The sequence below is a fragment of the Tauraco erythrolophus genome, chromosome 9, assembly GCF_009769465.1.
Source record: "Tauraco erythrolophus isolate bTauEry1 chromosome 9, bTauEry1.pri, whole genome shotgun sequence".
NCBI lineage: Eukaryota > Metazoa > Chordata > Aves > Musophagiformes > Musophagidae > Tauraco > Tauraco erythrolophus.
The window spans coordinates 20,637,890-20,655,157 of NC_141473.1; the positions used below are offsets into that span (position 1 = coordinate 20,637,890).

Below are 17,268 nucleotides of genomic sequence, written 5' to 3' on the forward strand. Positions count from 1 at the left end.
GGCAGGGTGTGTGTGCACAGGGGGGATGACAGAGACTGCAGATGGAGCAGCCCTATCTAGCACTAGAGCCACCCCACAGGCCTGAGCTCGGTGGGGAGAAAAGAAAGGGAAAGCAGGCGAGAAAAAGAGGAGAGTTGAACAGGGGCAGAACGGTGGGATGAGCAGAGACGTAGGGAGGGAAAAAAGAAAGCGGAAAGAGAGGAGAAAGGGGAGGAGATGAAAGGCAAAGGGAGAAGGGGAGGAGGCGAGAGGCCGGGGAGGAGAGGAGGGAGGCAGCTCGGCAGAGAGGGAAGGAACGGGTCCCGGCGCCCCGCGGGCCATGCGCCTCCTGGCCACGGCGCTGGCCGCCCTGCTGGCCACGGCCCCGGCCCCAGGTAAGCGGCACCGCGGGCACGCAGCATCCGGCGCCCAGCCCCGGCACCCCCTTCCCGGCCGGGACGGGGCAGCCCCCTCGGCCGCCTGCGGGACCTCGGGCTCTGCCTCGGGCCGCCCGCCCCTTCGCGCCGCGGAGCAGGGTCCAGGTCCCCCCCGAACCGTCGGCACCGAGTGAGGGGCTGGGGCAGCGCCCGGGGCTCGGGCACCAGGAGAGGCGGCTTCGCGAGGGGTCAGGGGCAGCCTCCGCCCGGGGCAGCCCTGCAGCACCGCCGGGAGCGGGCCCCCCGCCGCCCCGCTCCCCTCCAGCCGGCCGGTCCTCCCCCGTCGCCCCCCGCCCCGGGGTGGTCCCTCACCTCGCTCCGCCGCCGCCTTTCCGGGCTGCCGACAGCAGCGCTTCTGCACGGCGACCTGGTCCGCAACTCTGTTTTTAAAAAAGAAACCCCTTCCCATGCAGAAGTTTATGGGAAGTTGTCCTCTGCCACCTTCCGTGCCAGGCGGGAGGACGTCGAGCTGCACCGTGAAACTGCAGGCAAAGCTGAGGCAAAGGGAGGTTTGGCACTGTTTCCTTCCCACAGGTGCCTAGATCCCATAGGCATCCAGTGGAAACAGAACCCGTAGGTCAGTTGTGAAAACCTCCTCCATTTAAGACCTTTAAGCCTCCAAAATCAAAGTTGCATTGGGCAGCGTTGTGTCCTAAAGCTGCATAATGGACACAGAGTCCGAATCTTAAGGTGCAGTGAGGGTTAGAGGGGTCGGGAAGCCCTGCTCATTCGAGGTTAATAAATGAGTTGAATTTGAATCTTCACCTCAAAAGGGCAGGAGATGGTGGAGGCAGAAGTTTGATTTCAGTCCCGTCTTTAGTCAATGCAGAAGCTTTCTCTGAGAAGGAGTCTCTGGCTTGTGAAACTTGCAGACAGATGCATTCACCTGAAAACAGCTGGTTGCTTTTGGTGATCTTGCTAGCCAGCTCCTAATTATTTTCATTTAAACAGAGAGCTTTGCTTCTTCCAGGCTCATCTGCTCTTCTTACTTTGTAATTGCAGAGAGGTCAAATAAAGCAGGCTTTGACAGTAACACTGTTTCACAGAACAAACTGCTACACAAATAAAAACCATCCCATACACTTCTGGTCATGCAAATCTGAGCTCAGAAGGTAACTACCCTGATGGCATGTCTCTCCAGACCCTTAGCTATGAGCAAGGGCTGAAGAAAACAGTCCTCTCAGCCCCGAAGGGTAGATTCTGCCTGTCAGTCTCCATAGAGGAAGGAAGAGGGGCCTATATATAAAACTAAACTTGGATAGTCAGCAGTAGTGCACAGGAGCAACTCTGCTCGTGAGTATCTCTACCAAAGTAGCTGGAGTTCTTCCACAAAAACACAGCCATGCTGAAGCTGCTCACCAAACATAAAGACCCAGTAGTGACTGTGAGTCCTTTGCTGCTGATCCAGCACAGACAGAGGAGATAGCCCTGACATAGTCAGGTTTCTGGCTGATAACAGTATAATTTGTTACTCCTGACAGTTCTGTGAAAGCATTTTCCTATGTAATATGGCAGACAACAAAGTCCAAACCTAGCTAATACTTGGAATTGGACTGCTGTAAGCAGAAGACAACTATTTTCGAAACAAGATTTTTCGAAACAGAGTTTAGTCAGCAGTAATCTTCCCTGACTCCCAACAGGTTAGTAAGTCATGCAAGTGGAGGATACCAAAGAAACAAATAGCTAAAACATCAGGATGGGGACAACTGAGTGAGCTGGTTGCACATAGGAGAGATGTGTTTGATGACTAAGCACACTGCAAAGGAATCCTCAAGTCTTTGACTCACTCTCCTCCCCTTTTCTATAAATAGTTTCCCTTTCCAAGCAGAAGCAAGACTAAAACTCTTGTGGTGAGCTCCACCTGAGCAGCTACATCATGTTACACTGGGAAGGCAGGAGAAGAAAAACAGTGATTCCTCACTTGAAGCAGCAGTCTGAAGTCTAGAAGTTCAGTGCTCCCTTGGCACACAAACCTGCTCTCAAGTTGTGGAGGAGTGTCCTGTCTTGGCAAGGAGCCCGTTAACAAGGGTAAACCTCATGTTGGGGCTGATCCAATGCCTGCTAAAGACAGGAGAGACATTTCCACTAGTGACTGGGAGCCCTGAATGAGGCTTTTGCTTTCCACATAAGAGGTAAATGACCTCTTTCCTCCAAAATCCACCGCTGTTCCTGCTCCAATGGCAGTGGGAAGATAGAGTCGAATGGACATTGTTTTTCTGGTTTGTATAAAGCATCACCTGACCCTATTCAATATGAGATGAGATCACAGTAAAAGCATCAGGAAATTTTCAAAACTCTCCCCATTGTGGCACTTGTACAACTGCACCAATAGCAGCCACAGAAGGAAGATAAGGAGATGGGTCCCCCTGATCAGACAACATGAGGAATGTAAAATTTGATATTTCTTTATAAAAAGGCATGTCCTCAGAGGAAAAGTAGAAGCCTTAGGTATAAAATACCAGTGTCTGTATGAGTGTAAACAGCTAGAAAGGAATCAGAGACTCCATGTACAATGCTGCTTTATCTTCTTGCAGAGGCTTCCATCATCACCATATCTGAGTTCCTCTGTATTTTCTCTTGGGTACTTTTTGGCACTATGTTCTGCCTAGTTTCAAATTAAGCAATGATTCTTTTGCTTTTTATTTTGGGATTCTACTCCACGATTCATCCTAGCCAGCTTTTTCAAACAAGAAGTTCACATGTCAGGAAAATTACATAATTGTTTTTCGTTACAGTTTTCACGACATGTTCATAATTTCAGTAAAAAAAGTTTGTTTTTCATTTACCCAAACCACATTTTTATAAATGATTTATTAAATATTTATAGCCCAAGTGATTATGAGAACCCTAGAAAGAGTTGAAATTCTTAAACTTATTCCTTATTTACTGATCAACACAACTTTCAAAATTTAATCTTATTTCGATGGCAGAGGCAGACATTTTATCTTGTCATCTGTGTGGGAAGCACCAAGGTCAGGTAACTCCATCAAGTAATAACTGAAATCTCATGCCTGGAAAGCTTTTGGTGGTATTCAGCCTTAATTTTAAATTTCAACACTCTGTTCTACTTGTGTGCTTTCTACAGTCCAAAATAATCTATTGTGTTGGCACTTACATGAATTGCACACAGAAATATCATGCACAGATAATTATATCAATAATCTAGGCCATGCTTAGCTGTAGTTTCTTAAAGAATTAAAAAAAACCCCACACTCTTTCTTCATACACCTTTTCTCCTTCATAAGGAAAAAATAATGTCTACTTGGAAAAAATACACCATTCAGTAGAGCTTTCTATTGAAATGACCTAAAATAATTATTATACTATTAATTTTCAGAGGATTCTTCTCAAACAGCTGCAATGTAACTTCTTTAAGTTAGTGGATTTACTTTAAGTAAGGTAATACAATTCACTACTCCATTTCACAGCTTTGCTGGGGCCATAAAACCAGTGTCTGCCTACAATACTCCTTCAGAAAAAGAATGGAAATACTTTACTTGCTTATTTTGAAGATAAATATATGTTTGTGTTTCAGGAGCTGATGTCAGACAAGAGTCTCTGCCAAAATGCTCATCCCCTTTGTTAAAATGTTCCTAGCTGATGTCCTAGAAAAGTGTCTAGAAATGAAAAAAATGTTCTCCCAGAGTTGCAATTCTCATTAGTATTTGAGTACAGTATATTCACATAATAGGAAGTTTAATATTCACATTTTAGAGGACATTTCATCCTTTGCAGAGTGCATTGCAGGGAGTGCTTGCTCACTGTTGAAATGGTTCTCTCTCTAGTGGATGCCATCAGACCAGTAGATTACACATTACAAGTCATTTAGGGAACACATTGCCACAATATACCATTGGTGAAAAAATAGATCAGTCTCTGATATGACTAGTAAGAACATTCTTAATGTACATTAGGAAGGAAATGAGTGTTGATTCCTGTGCCTCAGAAAATCAGTTCAGCATAAATGAGTTAGGTCAGGAAAGAAAAATCTTCCTCTAATGAACATTTATGGGCTTCTTTCAACCTTCACCTATACTGGCTGTTGTTAGAAGCAAAGCAGAGAGACAAACAGCTGGTGTAGGCTAGGTTCATGATGAACAACAGAAAAACAAGAGTCAGAAATGAATGGAACAATGGAAGAATCATTTGCCCCAATATAATCTCATGTCATATTTTGTCACACAAATAATGTCACATTAATTTGAATTTGTAGTCAGAAGGACTAATCTGACAGATTTAATGCAGGCTTGAGATGACCATTTGATTATGACAAGGAGAATATTACTTAAAACAGAGGACATGGGGAACTGTAAAGTGAGGAGCTGGTTACAGGCATATAGGGAGGTTAGCAATCTTTCAGTGATCATCTAGGGAACAGTATCATGTAAGGTTCGCACAAATGCTGTCTAAAAGAAGTAGACAGAAGCATGCATGTTGAAATTATGTGACCTTGTCAAGTCAGCATAACATAGGGAAAACTGAGGACCAAGTAACAAAAGTGGAGAAGAACTTGGTAAAGCAAAGTCACATACTTAGGATTAGTAAGAATTTCTTTGATCCACTAAGAAACGAACTGCAAATGACAAAGAAGGGAAAACACCCAAGTATATTATTAATTATAAACTGATATATAATCACATGGGAAAATATCATGAAAAAGGACAACATAATTCTAGGATATACCAGGCAAGGAATGGCTTGGTCAAATCTGGTAAGTCCTGTGACTATTTCACAGGACATTGAAGAGCTTCTTTCCAGACACTGTCTATAATTTCAGTCACACACATTAAAAAATACATAATTACAATCAGAACCAAAATTTAAACTGGAACCAAAGCAGAGAAGAGCTACTAAGGTGAACAGGGAAGTGAAGAAACTACTTTACTAGAGGAGACTAACAGAGCTTGGCTTCTTTATCTCAACAAAGCAAAGGCTGAGACAGCAGATAATTGCTTTCTATATGGAGCCAGGAAGCAAGCACTAGAGAAGAAAACACTATTTAAACTTAAAGTTGGCACAGGAACAAATGGGCATAAACCAGCTACTGAAACAATTTAGCCTGGAAATCTTAAGAAGGATGCAAGTCATCAGAAGAGCTGGTCGTTGAACAGCTTCCCAAAATACATTCTTGGCTCTTGCTCCAAGCTGGTTTTGGATTAATGCTTGTTCAGACTGATGAAAGATTATGTGATGCTGAGCCTATGACAGAAGCAAGGTGTCCATTTCAGCCCAATCTTATTAATTAGCAACAGCAAGAATACTAGAGCAGACTCACTGAAGGAGAGAGACAGAAGAGGTCAAGTTCTAAAAACTCATTAAATCGCTGCAAACTGAACAGATGCCAGCAGTTTACCTGCTGTGGGCTTGCACGCTGGGACAGATTATGGGGCTGTTATGCTGGTTTGGAGGGTTATCACCATCTTTCCTTTCCTTTGCAGATGTTTGTGATGCTTTAAATGTGACAGTCTCTCCGGGACCAACAGTGCGATACTCTGAGGGAGACAATGCTACCCTTTATTGCCACATTTCTCAAAAGAGGAAGACAGACAACTTACTGGCTGTGCGGTGGGTTTTCGCTGCATCACCTACCCAGGAGTATCTGATGATCAAAATGACAAAATTTGGATCTGTCCAGTATTACGGAAACTATACTCATCATTTCCACAAGCAAAGACTTCATCTTCTTAAAGAGAAACATGGAACTATGTACAAATTTCTTATTCTAAGCCTCCTGCAAACAGATCAAGGTCATTATATATGCAAAGTCCAGGAAATTGGCAAACACAGGAATAAGTGGACAGCGTGGTCAAATGGCACAGCAGCTACTGAAATAAGAGGTGAGAGACTACTGATTTCAATTCTATCATTTTTCTTGTCCCGTGATCCTCTTTTTTCTTTTCTTGAAAGTTCATCAATAAGACATTCGAAGTTAGGTTATTTTTAAGTGTTATCTATGGATATGAGGAGAAAACCTAAAACTTAACTTCTTTACTTACACATTACAATTTAAACATTATTCAGACCATAATAAAACAAAGAAGTGAGAAGGTCCGTAGATTTGTAGAAGACAGTCTATTTCCTTTGCCTTTTACCAGAATAACAATAATTAAAACTCTTTTACGTTCAGCTACAGGTCTCTACAACTTTGCTAGTGAGGATAAACAAATGCCGTTATTATTTAAATACAGAGAGACAGAAACAGAGTGAAATTAACTTACTTTCTGAAGAATATGCAGTGAGTCAGCCAGAAATAGAATCATTATATTTTAGATCTATGTTTTACCTCTCTTTTGGTGTTTTCATTGCTTTTAGTTCTAGTCTAGCAGCAGTTGGTAAGTAGCATTTCTAGTATCACTTCTGTACTTTTGTTTATACCACTCGTAGTGAGAAAGCAGAGCTGGAAAGGCAGTGACCAACCTGCTGGTATTGACTTTCAGATAAAGAAACGACCAGCAATGCGTGAGGGTTTTGAATCAAGTTGAAAACGAGCCTTCTCTTTGGGATGGGTCATCTTAAATCTAATGTCACTGCACTCACGCTTTCAGAGATGGGTGAAACTGGATTTAGAGAACTGGCTCCTTTGAAGAGGCAGTTGAGCTCAGCAGTTGTGCCATTAGCACTAGCTGGTGAACTAGCCCCCTGCTTGTGGCTTTATAAGCAGAAAAGTTGATTTCCTACAGGACCAATTCTAAAGATAATGCCAAAAATCAAAGATGACTCCTTGGTCCATGGGTCTGGAAATTCAAGAGGCTCATCCAGCAATCACATAAAAACTTGTGGGAGGAAACTGTACTTCACAAAGCTTCTGCCATTCCTGTTCATGCTAAATTTATCATTGTGTTTTGATTTTAAAGGTTATTCCTGTAGCTAGGAAACCCTAATCCCACTTATCTACCTTATGTTTTGGCAAAAATGGCCCTATTTCTCCTCTGAAACCAATTTTGGTCAGGAAATGCCACTGACTACAGGCTTTTTCAAGATGGATTTGAACACATTTATGTAGTCTTAATCCAAAGCGCGTTCCCTCAACACCAGCTTCACTGGTGTCATTCAAGTTTCTGTATTACTTTTGGATTATAAATACACCAGGGAGAGAAATATGACAATATAAAAATAATCTTTTTGGGTCTATGATCTCCTGTGGATAGCTTTCAGGTATCACAAGCTTTCACTTTGATCTATGAGAAGTTTGAGAACAAAGATATGAAAAATACAATATAATGAGATAAAAAGCAGCCAGGTTGACCAGCAATGTTTAAATCTGCCTTGAGAGATCATGGCATTAACATAATGTAATTAGCTGATGAAAGATACTAATGATCCAAAGCTGCAGTTCTGTTTGAATTAGTAGCAAAGACCATGGATCAATTTTAAACAATGGCAAGAAAATCCTAATCTAAACTATTTGGTCTTATTTGACATGCAAAACTTGTCTGGAAAGCCTCTAAGACATTCATATGGGATTTACTCTGCTTCCCAGTTGCAGACAGCCAGAAGTGTAAACAATGACAGAGCAGGACCCGAGTCCAAATGGGAACCTCAACCCCTTACCTGTCTCCACCAGGGAAATGCTCACCCCTCCAACACCCAGACACCATCTTTGTACATCAGTCACGCTTCTTTTGCACAGGAGACCACAGAACCGGGATTTAAAGGAAAACTTCACCAAAGTGCATTAGACTCCTAAATACAAATCACCAGAGCAATCAGTACCACGCGTCAGAAGTGTAATCCTGCAGCCAAATGTCATCTGTAATCAATAACTGGGTATCCTAAAGAAACCAAAGCCTATACAAACACACTATCAACTAGTCTGCACCCATTTGAATCCATTGGCTGATTTTACTGAGATGAGGGTCTTAAAGGTATTAAGGTTGTACGAGGAATGTGAAGTTGGGTGGGAGGAGGGAGGGAAGATCTGTATGAACTTCCTCACTGAAGGAAAGCTGTAAGAACAAAAAAGGTAATTCTTGTTCTTGAGCTGCCATGTGCCCAGTGACCTTCCACATCGCAGTCAGTAATTGGAGCTCTTCGACATACCACAGGAGAAGGAGTCCAATACTAAAGCTGTTGTGGAGAGGGGAGCCATTTGGGTATGGAACACAGACTTTATTAGCTTCACAGCTCAAACAACAGTTTCTCGTTTAATTTGTGTTGCTATTTTCACTCTTTTGTTTTTAAACAGAGAGGAGTAAAAACACTAGAGCCCAACATCTCCTGAACTCAGCCATGTTAATCTCTGGAGGGCATTAAGTTTTACAAGCGCTGACCCCATGTTGAGAGGCTGGAGCCAAGACACAGTGGTTAGTGTTGTAACCACACAGGGATATGAAATGAAACTTTATTGCATGCATGATTTAGCCCTACAGACTTCAGGCATTAGCTTGCTTCATGCTCAGCAGTCGTTCATCCCTGCTGTTCCTGTGCTTGGCTAGGAACCCACTTTCCTCCTCCTCTCCCTATGTCTTCCTCCTTCACCCCTCTAGGTTGAGCTGAAAGGAGAGATTCAGCGGCTGTCAAGAAGGAACTGCAAGGAGGAGGACTGATCATCCCAACTGCTTCAGCCTCCCACCTTTGGGAAGGGGTAAAGCTGGTGACTGGTGTGGGGTAGGGAAGCCAAGGGTCTCCTCTCAACACACAAAGAACAAATGATTCAGACACTGTGTCAGGGGAGAAGAGGAAGAGAGGCTGAGAGTAACTACCAGATGATGTTACTTCAACAGTGCCTCAAATGGATGGTCAGGGCTGAAGCTTGCAGGCCTACAAGCAGGGCTAAGAGGCCATCATGCAATCCCAGAATACACTTTTTTCCAGTGCTTCGGAGAAGAATTTCTAAGGATAACTCGAGGGAAGGAAGCTAGAGAGGGCCGGGTCTGGTGTCAAGAGAGAGGAAAGCAGTGTAGAAACAGAGTGCTGTTTCAGTTGGGTGCTTACACTATACTGACCCTTCCCCTCGGATCCTCTGCACCAGACCAGGTAGCTCTCTCCAAGAGTAGTACACTGAAAGATAGAATGACTAACAGGTAACATGTTTCTTGCATGAAGGGCTTGCAAAATAGACCAATTGATGTACCCAAAGAGTGCAGAACAAGTAGCAGGCTTGTGAAAGGAAAAAAAAAAAGAAGAAAAAAAAAGGAGACAGAAAATCAGATGGAGAACCATTTTTAGGATTTTCCTGTGATAATGCCATTTCGTAGGGCAGGTCAGCAGTTTAAAGAGTGTTTTCTCATTCATTGAATGATGGAATTTCTTAAATGCCTGTAGTGAAACATATGGATTCATTAGGAGTGCTTGGAAAGGGAATGACATGTTCCCGGTAAATGGCAGCAGAAGAAAAAACAATATAAAATGTTGTCAGACCACCTGTCATACCCCTCCTCACAAAAAGCCATTCTGCATCTTTCATAGCTGCTCAGGCTATTGCTAACTGTAACACAGAAACCTCCCATTGCTCTTCCTAGCTGAAGTGTGGGGTGCAGATTAATTTAGTTATTGCAAAGAAGGAAAACTGTAACTTTTCAGTCCAGCCTTAAATACTACTTTTCCCGCTGATTTTTACATGATTTATGAATACATAATCAGAGTGAGGATTTGAGATTACTGACTTCACCTTTCTCACACTGTCTGGTCAGCTGTATTACTTCTCTCTGCTTCAAACGTGACCCAAAGCAGAGCAGGAAGCCTGAGCCCAGGGAGGAAGGCAATCCCACCTGCAGACTAAACACACCGACGATGCACCTGGCGGGGATCCGAGGCAGACATCACCACCCTCCGCCCCACTCTCCCCCCCCCGAAAGAGTATTTATTCTAATTCTAAATCCAGATTAAAGATACTAAAAGACATCTGAAAAGTGACATATCTTTAAATGCCATAGCAACTGTTTTACTGCTAAAAGTCTCTTTATTGGAAACAAAGGACTGCCTTAGCTAGCATTCGGTTAATGCACCGTGAGCGTACAGGACTTGCCACACATGGGAGGGAAGGCAACTCTTTTCAGAGTGGTGATAAAGTCTCCAGTTTCCCCAATGGTGACACTTGGGCTTTTCAAGGAAATTTTCTTCCAAACACATTTTGCATTTTATATTACGATCGGTTACACTTTTTATTGCAAAGGGATTTACTTATATTACAGTTGGATTCTGCATGCAACAAAAAGAGCGATACAAATTGCCTGAAGCATTTGGATACTTAAATTGTTCTGCTTGTGCTTTATCAAATAAGGTAACAGTGTGCGAACACATCACAGTTGCTGTCTTGTCTAACATTCTGTTCCAGTTGATGTGTCTGCAGTTAAGCCCAAATTCAAAAGACTACCTTTATGCTAAAGCACCAGGCAGATTTCTTACAACTTTGCACATCAAGCAGATGCAGAAATAGCATTTAGGTCCCTTTTTTAATTAACACGGGAAGAAGAGATCACTGTGTAAGACAGAAATCTCCGGGGGGAATGGAAAAGGGTCGTTCTGCTTCTTCAAAATCTGACTTGCTCTTGAAGCAGAAAAAACCTGGGACACCCACCAAGCATAGCACTATTCAAAGCAAAAGACCTTACCAGCTTATAGCTGGGCCCGTAGTATCTACTGCTGTTATCTTATATTCAGATTTTGTTATTTGCTAGCAAGTTTGAAGGTGTGAATTTGTGTAGGCCATTAAGAAGTTGCAAACACATTTTCTTGCAACACATACATTTATACAGATACACATGCTGAAGTTATGGAACACAATTCAGTTACAAGCTACAGTTCCTTAATGTGCAATGATGGCAGTTGAAAGTTTAGCTACATATCTGGCTTCTCCTTTAGGGACAGAATACATTTCTTCAGAAAAGGAGCCTCATCTGATGAGTATAGAGTCCTTACACTCTTCTGTTCATGGACTCATGTGTCAACTACAGCAACTTACTACTGTTTCCAAAAGGCCCAGCTGAAATTTGAACTGTTGCACCCTTTAGGCGTAGTGAATACAAGACGTAAAATAGGATTTATAGAAAGGTCACTGTTAAATCTTTGTAGTAAAATCAAGAGCAATCTATGTCCTGATGTTGCCAAGAAGTGTCTCCTACTCCAGCCATGCAACATCTTCACTCTAAGCTAAGACGAACGTTTTCCCCTTCCCCCACCCTGTCAAAGGCATCTGTTCTCTTCTGGGCTTGTGTGATCAATGTTAGCCTAAAATCAAGTTAGTGATCTTCATCATAGTACAGAATACACTGGGAAAACAGTTCATTTGAGGAGAAAAAAAAAAAAAAAGACATCAGAAAGATGGTTCTCCCACTGTCTTCTTATCAGAAAACTCACAATAGTGAGTAGTCTTCTCGGAACAGTATGCAGCACCTCCAAGCCATCATTTACAGTTGGGTAATCCCTCAAGCCCACTATGCAAGTTACTGCACATCTCTTAGGGAAGAGCGATACACATTCCAAATGGTTTATAATCCAAGAGAAGAGACTACATGTAGGATGACAAACAGAAAATTAGGCAGTCCAACTATAATCCTATTGGCATGGACAACACAAAGGAGTAGAAAAGATCGCAACAATCTATCTTGTTGGGAAGTTTATGTGTCAGAGTTTCCCGTAGAACAGTCTGAGTTCTATTAAATGTCAGTCTCATGTGGCATTTTCTACTGGCGAAAATGTTGCAAGATATAGGAATGCAAGATTTTTTTTTTCCTCTCAAATGAACAAAAGCCCTTTTTTATCAGGGAAGGTATTCTAAAACACTACCCAAAAATCTCCATGTGTGATGTTTTCATGTAACAAATGAGTAGATTTGCTAAAATACTCAGGATGAGCTTCCCATCACAACTGAACAGAAGATTTCATTAGTCCTGAAGGCAGTTCCATATCCATTGAGTTAACCTCACACCTCACATCCCTACAAGGCATTCCTTAATGAATTCCCTTTCCAGTAAGATACTTGTTTTTTAATGATTTGTCACATGAACCTCTCTTGGAAGTTCAGAGCTCACTGGCAATCTGGAAGACATCACCAGACTCCTATTCCATTGCAACAATTGCTAGCAGAAGAAAAATCATGGATTACTGTAAGTGAGATCATCTAATCTGATGTCGTCAAAAAATGTCAGCATGTATAAACAACCTGGCTGAGGGGAGCAGAAAGGGTTTTGGATAGTGATGCAGCAGTCAGAGCATTTGGATTCTAGTGCTAGGTTGTACAGCTGCTATGATGTTGACATTCATCTATTTGCCCAGAGCTCCGTGGTCTGCTCTTCCTTCTGAAACAGAGCGGACAATTCTGTGCAAACTCTGCAGCTATTTTCCCTCTCAATGGAGTTAGAATACAGTCATTCAGTCAGTCTTTTTTCTAGGCTATAAAGATGAGCTGGTACAACCTGTAGTCATGCAGTCTTTCTTACGAAAAAACTCCCACCCATAGGCAGGGGAATTACACTATCTGAGAACTTCAGCTATTCTACACGCAACAGTCAATGGCCATTGATACAGCACGGACAGAGCAGTTTACTGTTGCAGTGCCCTACTGTGGACGGCCCAGAGTCATGAACATACACCAATATGGTTAAAAGATCATGCTCTGTTTATTACAAACAACACACAGGTTATATAGCGGAATGTGGCGTGACACGACTACATACTACAATTGGCTTGCTTAGCATAAACACACTCTCGTGGGCTATAGTGATAGGGCAGCGCTAGCAGAACACAGGTAACAAGCTCATCCCTTCAGTCTCCTCATTGCGGTCATCGGAGAGGCATCCAGGAGGCGTGCATCTTGGCAGGCTATCAGTCTACATTTCCTTTTAAGGCCATTGAGATAACTTGAAGGACAAAAGTAATCTAGTTGGTAACCTTGTGCTCTGGGGCCCAAACAGGGATTGTCCATACCCGAGAGAATATTATGGCCAGTCTCGGAAAGGAATTCCTCCACAGTTTACGTTAGCTAGGATGTTCAGCCTAGTCTGTTCCTACATCTAAGCCAAGGACACTAAGGGTAAGTAGATTAGTTCTACTTTCCAGCTTAGATATGCTATTTCTGAAGCATTTGGACATGCTTCAGAAAGTCCATGCATGCATGGGTGTTTTTTTTTCCAGATAGGCAGGTATCACATCCATGTACGCTTAAAAGGCACAGCATAGAAGCCAGCTGTTGAGGGAAAAAGAAAAAGAATTCATGGGCAGTACTCTCACTTTAGGTCTCTTAATGTATTATTTGGGTGCTGTTGTAGGAATTGCAGGGCAGTTCAACCTGCCAAGGGATATTTACAAGAGCTTTGGAAGGAAGGCAAGTTGGACAGAATCAGGGACCTCAGAGTCTGTCTTGAAGCTGAGGAAACACTACCATGTTGGCAGAGATTACTTTGGTGCCAAGCATTGCTAGAAAAACTTCTCTGTTTTTTAAAAGCTGTGCCTAATGTGGCTGGCTCCAAGTCAATTCTCAGGAAGCCTTCAGAGCTCTGTCCTTCAGTAAAGCTACTGCTCTTCCAATTATTTTTCCTTAACCTCTAAGACTTAGAAATATCTGACTACAGTGTTAAAAATCCTTCTTGATATGTAACTACAAAGGACAATAAATTCACATTCTCTTGAGCAAAAGGTGTTCATCTCTCTCAGAAGCATTATGTGCAGCTTTTTCCCTGGGATATTCAGACAATCCCCACAAAGTCATTATAGACCTTACAAGCACATGGTCACCCTATTCTAAGGCCTAGGCTCTTGTAAAGTGTGATTCTATTCTCTTGCTGTTCCTTACCGCACTTAACTTTCAATTGAAGAGCCACACATTGCTTCTTCCCAGAATAAAATGACAACAGGGAGGTAGTCTGGGTGTGCTAAGCCAGATGAGATTTGCTGGAAGACACTTTTATAATGCTGTTTTATAACTCAATATGAGCCGGCAATGTGCTCTTGCGGCCCAGAAGGCCAACCGCGTCCTGGGCTGCATCAAGAGGAGTGTGGCCAGCAGGTCGAGGGAGGTGATTCTCCCCCTCTACTCTGCCCTCGTGAGACCTCACTTGGAGTATTGCGTCCAGTTCTGGAGTCCCCAACATAAGAAGGACATGGACCAGTTGGAGAGGGTCCAGAGGAGGGCCACGAAGATGATAAGAGGGCTGGAGCACCTTTCCTATGAGGACAGGCTGAAAGAGCTGGGGCTGTTCAGCCTGGAGAAGAGGAGGCTCCGGGGTGACCTTATAGCGGTCTTCCAGTACCTCAAGGGGGCCTACAAGAAAGATGGGGAGAGGCTGTTCAGGAGGGCCTGTTGTGATAGGACAAGGGGTAATGGTTTTAAAATAGAGGGAGGTAGATTCAGGTTGGATATTAGGAAAAAATTTTTTACCATGAGAGTTGTAGAACACTGGAACAGGTTGCCCAGAGAGGTGGTGGATGCTCCATCCCTGGAGACGTTCAAGGCCAGGTTGGATGAGGCCCTGAGCAACCTGATCTAGTTGGAGATATCCCTGTTCCTTGCAGGGGGGTTGGACTAGATGGCCTTTGAAGGTCCCTTCCAGCCCTAACCATTCTATGACTCTATGATTCTAACTAAAGTGCTTCATTTAAAGGTAATGATCCTGTGAGATAAAGCAAAACCTTGGTGCACCAAGGTCTGAGGCAGAATTACATTTACTTCAGGAGGTCCCAACTTTTTATGCCACACATTTTCAGTTCTTGACATGTCTTCTTTGTTTTTTTTTTTGTTTTTTTTTTTTTCAGTGATTTCATCAAAATCTTCTGATGATCCCACTTTCAAAAAAAGCCATGAAGCTTGGAAGTTTTTTGAAGGTAAAGATGCATCTAACTGCTACTGGTTCTATACAAGATGTCAGTTTAGTCCCATGCCACAGGACAATTAAAGCGCCCCAATTGAGACCAATTTTGCTAGTTTGTGTGCAAACTTAGGCCTTGCCTGAGAAACTATCCCACAGAGTACAATGGGTGGTGGAGAAGAGAGAATGGAAGGCTCCAGCTTCAGTTTCTCAATATTTGTTATGGTCAACGGGAAAATAACGTATAGCTGGCTAATCTTGCAAAGCAAATGCAGACCCTTATCCAGGAAGGTGCTGAGCACGTCTGAAGAGGTACCAAGCACTCTACACCACCAGCCTTAGAAACTGTTCACTGAACATGCTCTGCACTGCAAAGCAGCCTAAAGCTCCCTTGAGTTTCAAGGCAAGCAGTATTTTCTGTGTAGATTCATGGACAACTGTTCCTGGAGGCTGAAATCCAAATTTGCATGCAGTTGGGATTCCCTCCTCCTCCTGCCCCTGAGCACCAGCAAAGCGCCAGCACTTGCAGCCACTGCACTGCCTGCGGGGCAGGACTGCTTGCTTGCAGGATGGCCTCGGTTCTGTGGGGAGCCTTGCTGTTTAAACCTCAATTTACAAACTATATTGTTGTACTGTGTAAGGGGAACAAAGCACAGAACTGCAGGTCAGGGGTCTAGTTCCAGCAACGCTATTTTCTACAAGAACACTTGACCTCTGAGGCTTAATTTCCTCTCTGTGAAGCAGGAAAGAAGCCAATATACCTCCCTAAGGACATTTCAAGACATTAATGGGTAGAGCATCCTTAAAGCACTCTAGAGTTCTAGTAAAAGCAGAAATAAGTCATTAAAGATTTCTTCTCCTTCTGAACAAAATACTCCATCTTGATCTGCCATGGTACAACTCGTGGCAGCTCCACTGAGAATGTGTTATGGCACCTGAGCAAAAGCTATAAAGGGAGACTGAGGCTGTAGATTGAACAAGAAAAAAACAAAACAAACCAAAACTTTCAAGCTAATGCTGCCACCAGAAGAAGCAATCACAGACTTTCTTTCTTCTTCCTCAGCCACTCAGCACTCTCTCCCTCTCACTTTTCTTGTGTTAAAACAAAGAAAAGAAAAAAGTACAGCTTTTAGAACTGGGAAATAATCCAACTTAAGTCCTTTTGTTTTTCTATTGCCACACCAAAAAAAAGAATGAAAAAACCCAAACTAGCCCTTTCTTCCCTCCTTAAAGTATGCCCTCTTAGGTATAGTTACACCTATTTGCATTTATGGAATAGTTTCAAGAGGGTTAAATTACTTCTGAACTGTTACCTTAAATCTTTTGGGCCAGAGTCTATTTAGATCTTGTAGGTGCAACTTTTTGCCATCCTCTAAGCATAAAGCACACAGCTGCAACACTGACCATCACCTATGCTTGGCTTTCAGATCTGTATGTGTATGCAGTGTTCGTGTGTTCGATAGGAATCATCAGTGTCCTCCTTTTTACACTTGTCATTCTCTGTCAGTCACTTCTGAACAAGAGAAGATGCACAGGTGAGTGAAATATCATTCTTGCTGGCTGCAAGGCTCTTACCAAAGACGGAGAGGGAGGGGAATGCAGGAAAATCAGGAAAGAGAAATATCTCCTTGCCTTGATTTTAATAAAAACAACAAAAAATATTGGTAGAAAAAAACATTTCTGCCAGCAAAACTAGAACAAAGGCATTTTGCTCCCTTTGAATTGCAATTTCACTTTAAATTTGCTTTGGACTTTTCAAAGTCTTTCAGCTTTGCATAAACATCAATTGAAGGTTGTTGGAACTTCTTTCAAAGACGACTAAGTGCTGTATCATTAAATCGTATTCTGATCAGATCTAGCTAACATGTTGCATGAGTGACATTCTGCAGATGTTTAGAGGTGTTTCGAAGCAGTCTTATTCTGTTCTGTTTTCTTCTTCTTTCCTGACTAGCTGTCAATATTCTTGGCAATATGGGGTTGTTATTAGCACTCTCTCATTTGTAGCATTCCTTGAAACTAAAGCATCATTTTGTCATTCAGATCTACCTTTTCATAATAATCTGCCAAGATCAGGGATTACTGTTTTATTCTTGTCTTCATCAGAGAGT

At 42.6% G+C, this 17,268-nt stretch overlaps 1 protein-coding gene across 1 annotated transcript in view; it reads left to right on the plus strand.

The window, feature by feature from the left end:
• Window positions 1-319: 319 nt before the first annotated feature.
• The window catches only part of VSTM4 (V-set and transmembrane domain containing 4), a 38,274-nt gene continuing 21,325 nt past the window's right edge, over window positions 320-17,268 (plus strand). Inside the window, exons 1-4 of the mRNA XM_086616869.1 lie at window positions 320-374; window positions 5,855-6,253; window positions 15,108-15,176; window positions 16,588-16,695. Coding sequence (XP_086472995.1) covers window positions 320-374; window positions 5,855-6,253; window positions 15,108-15,176; window positions 16,588-16,695 — 631 coding nt within the window. The remainder of the gene's footprint in view (window positions 375-5,854; window positions 6,254-15,107; window positions 15,177-16,587; window positions 16,696-17,268) is intronic.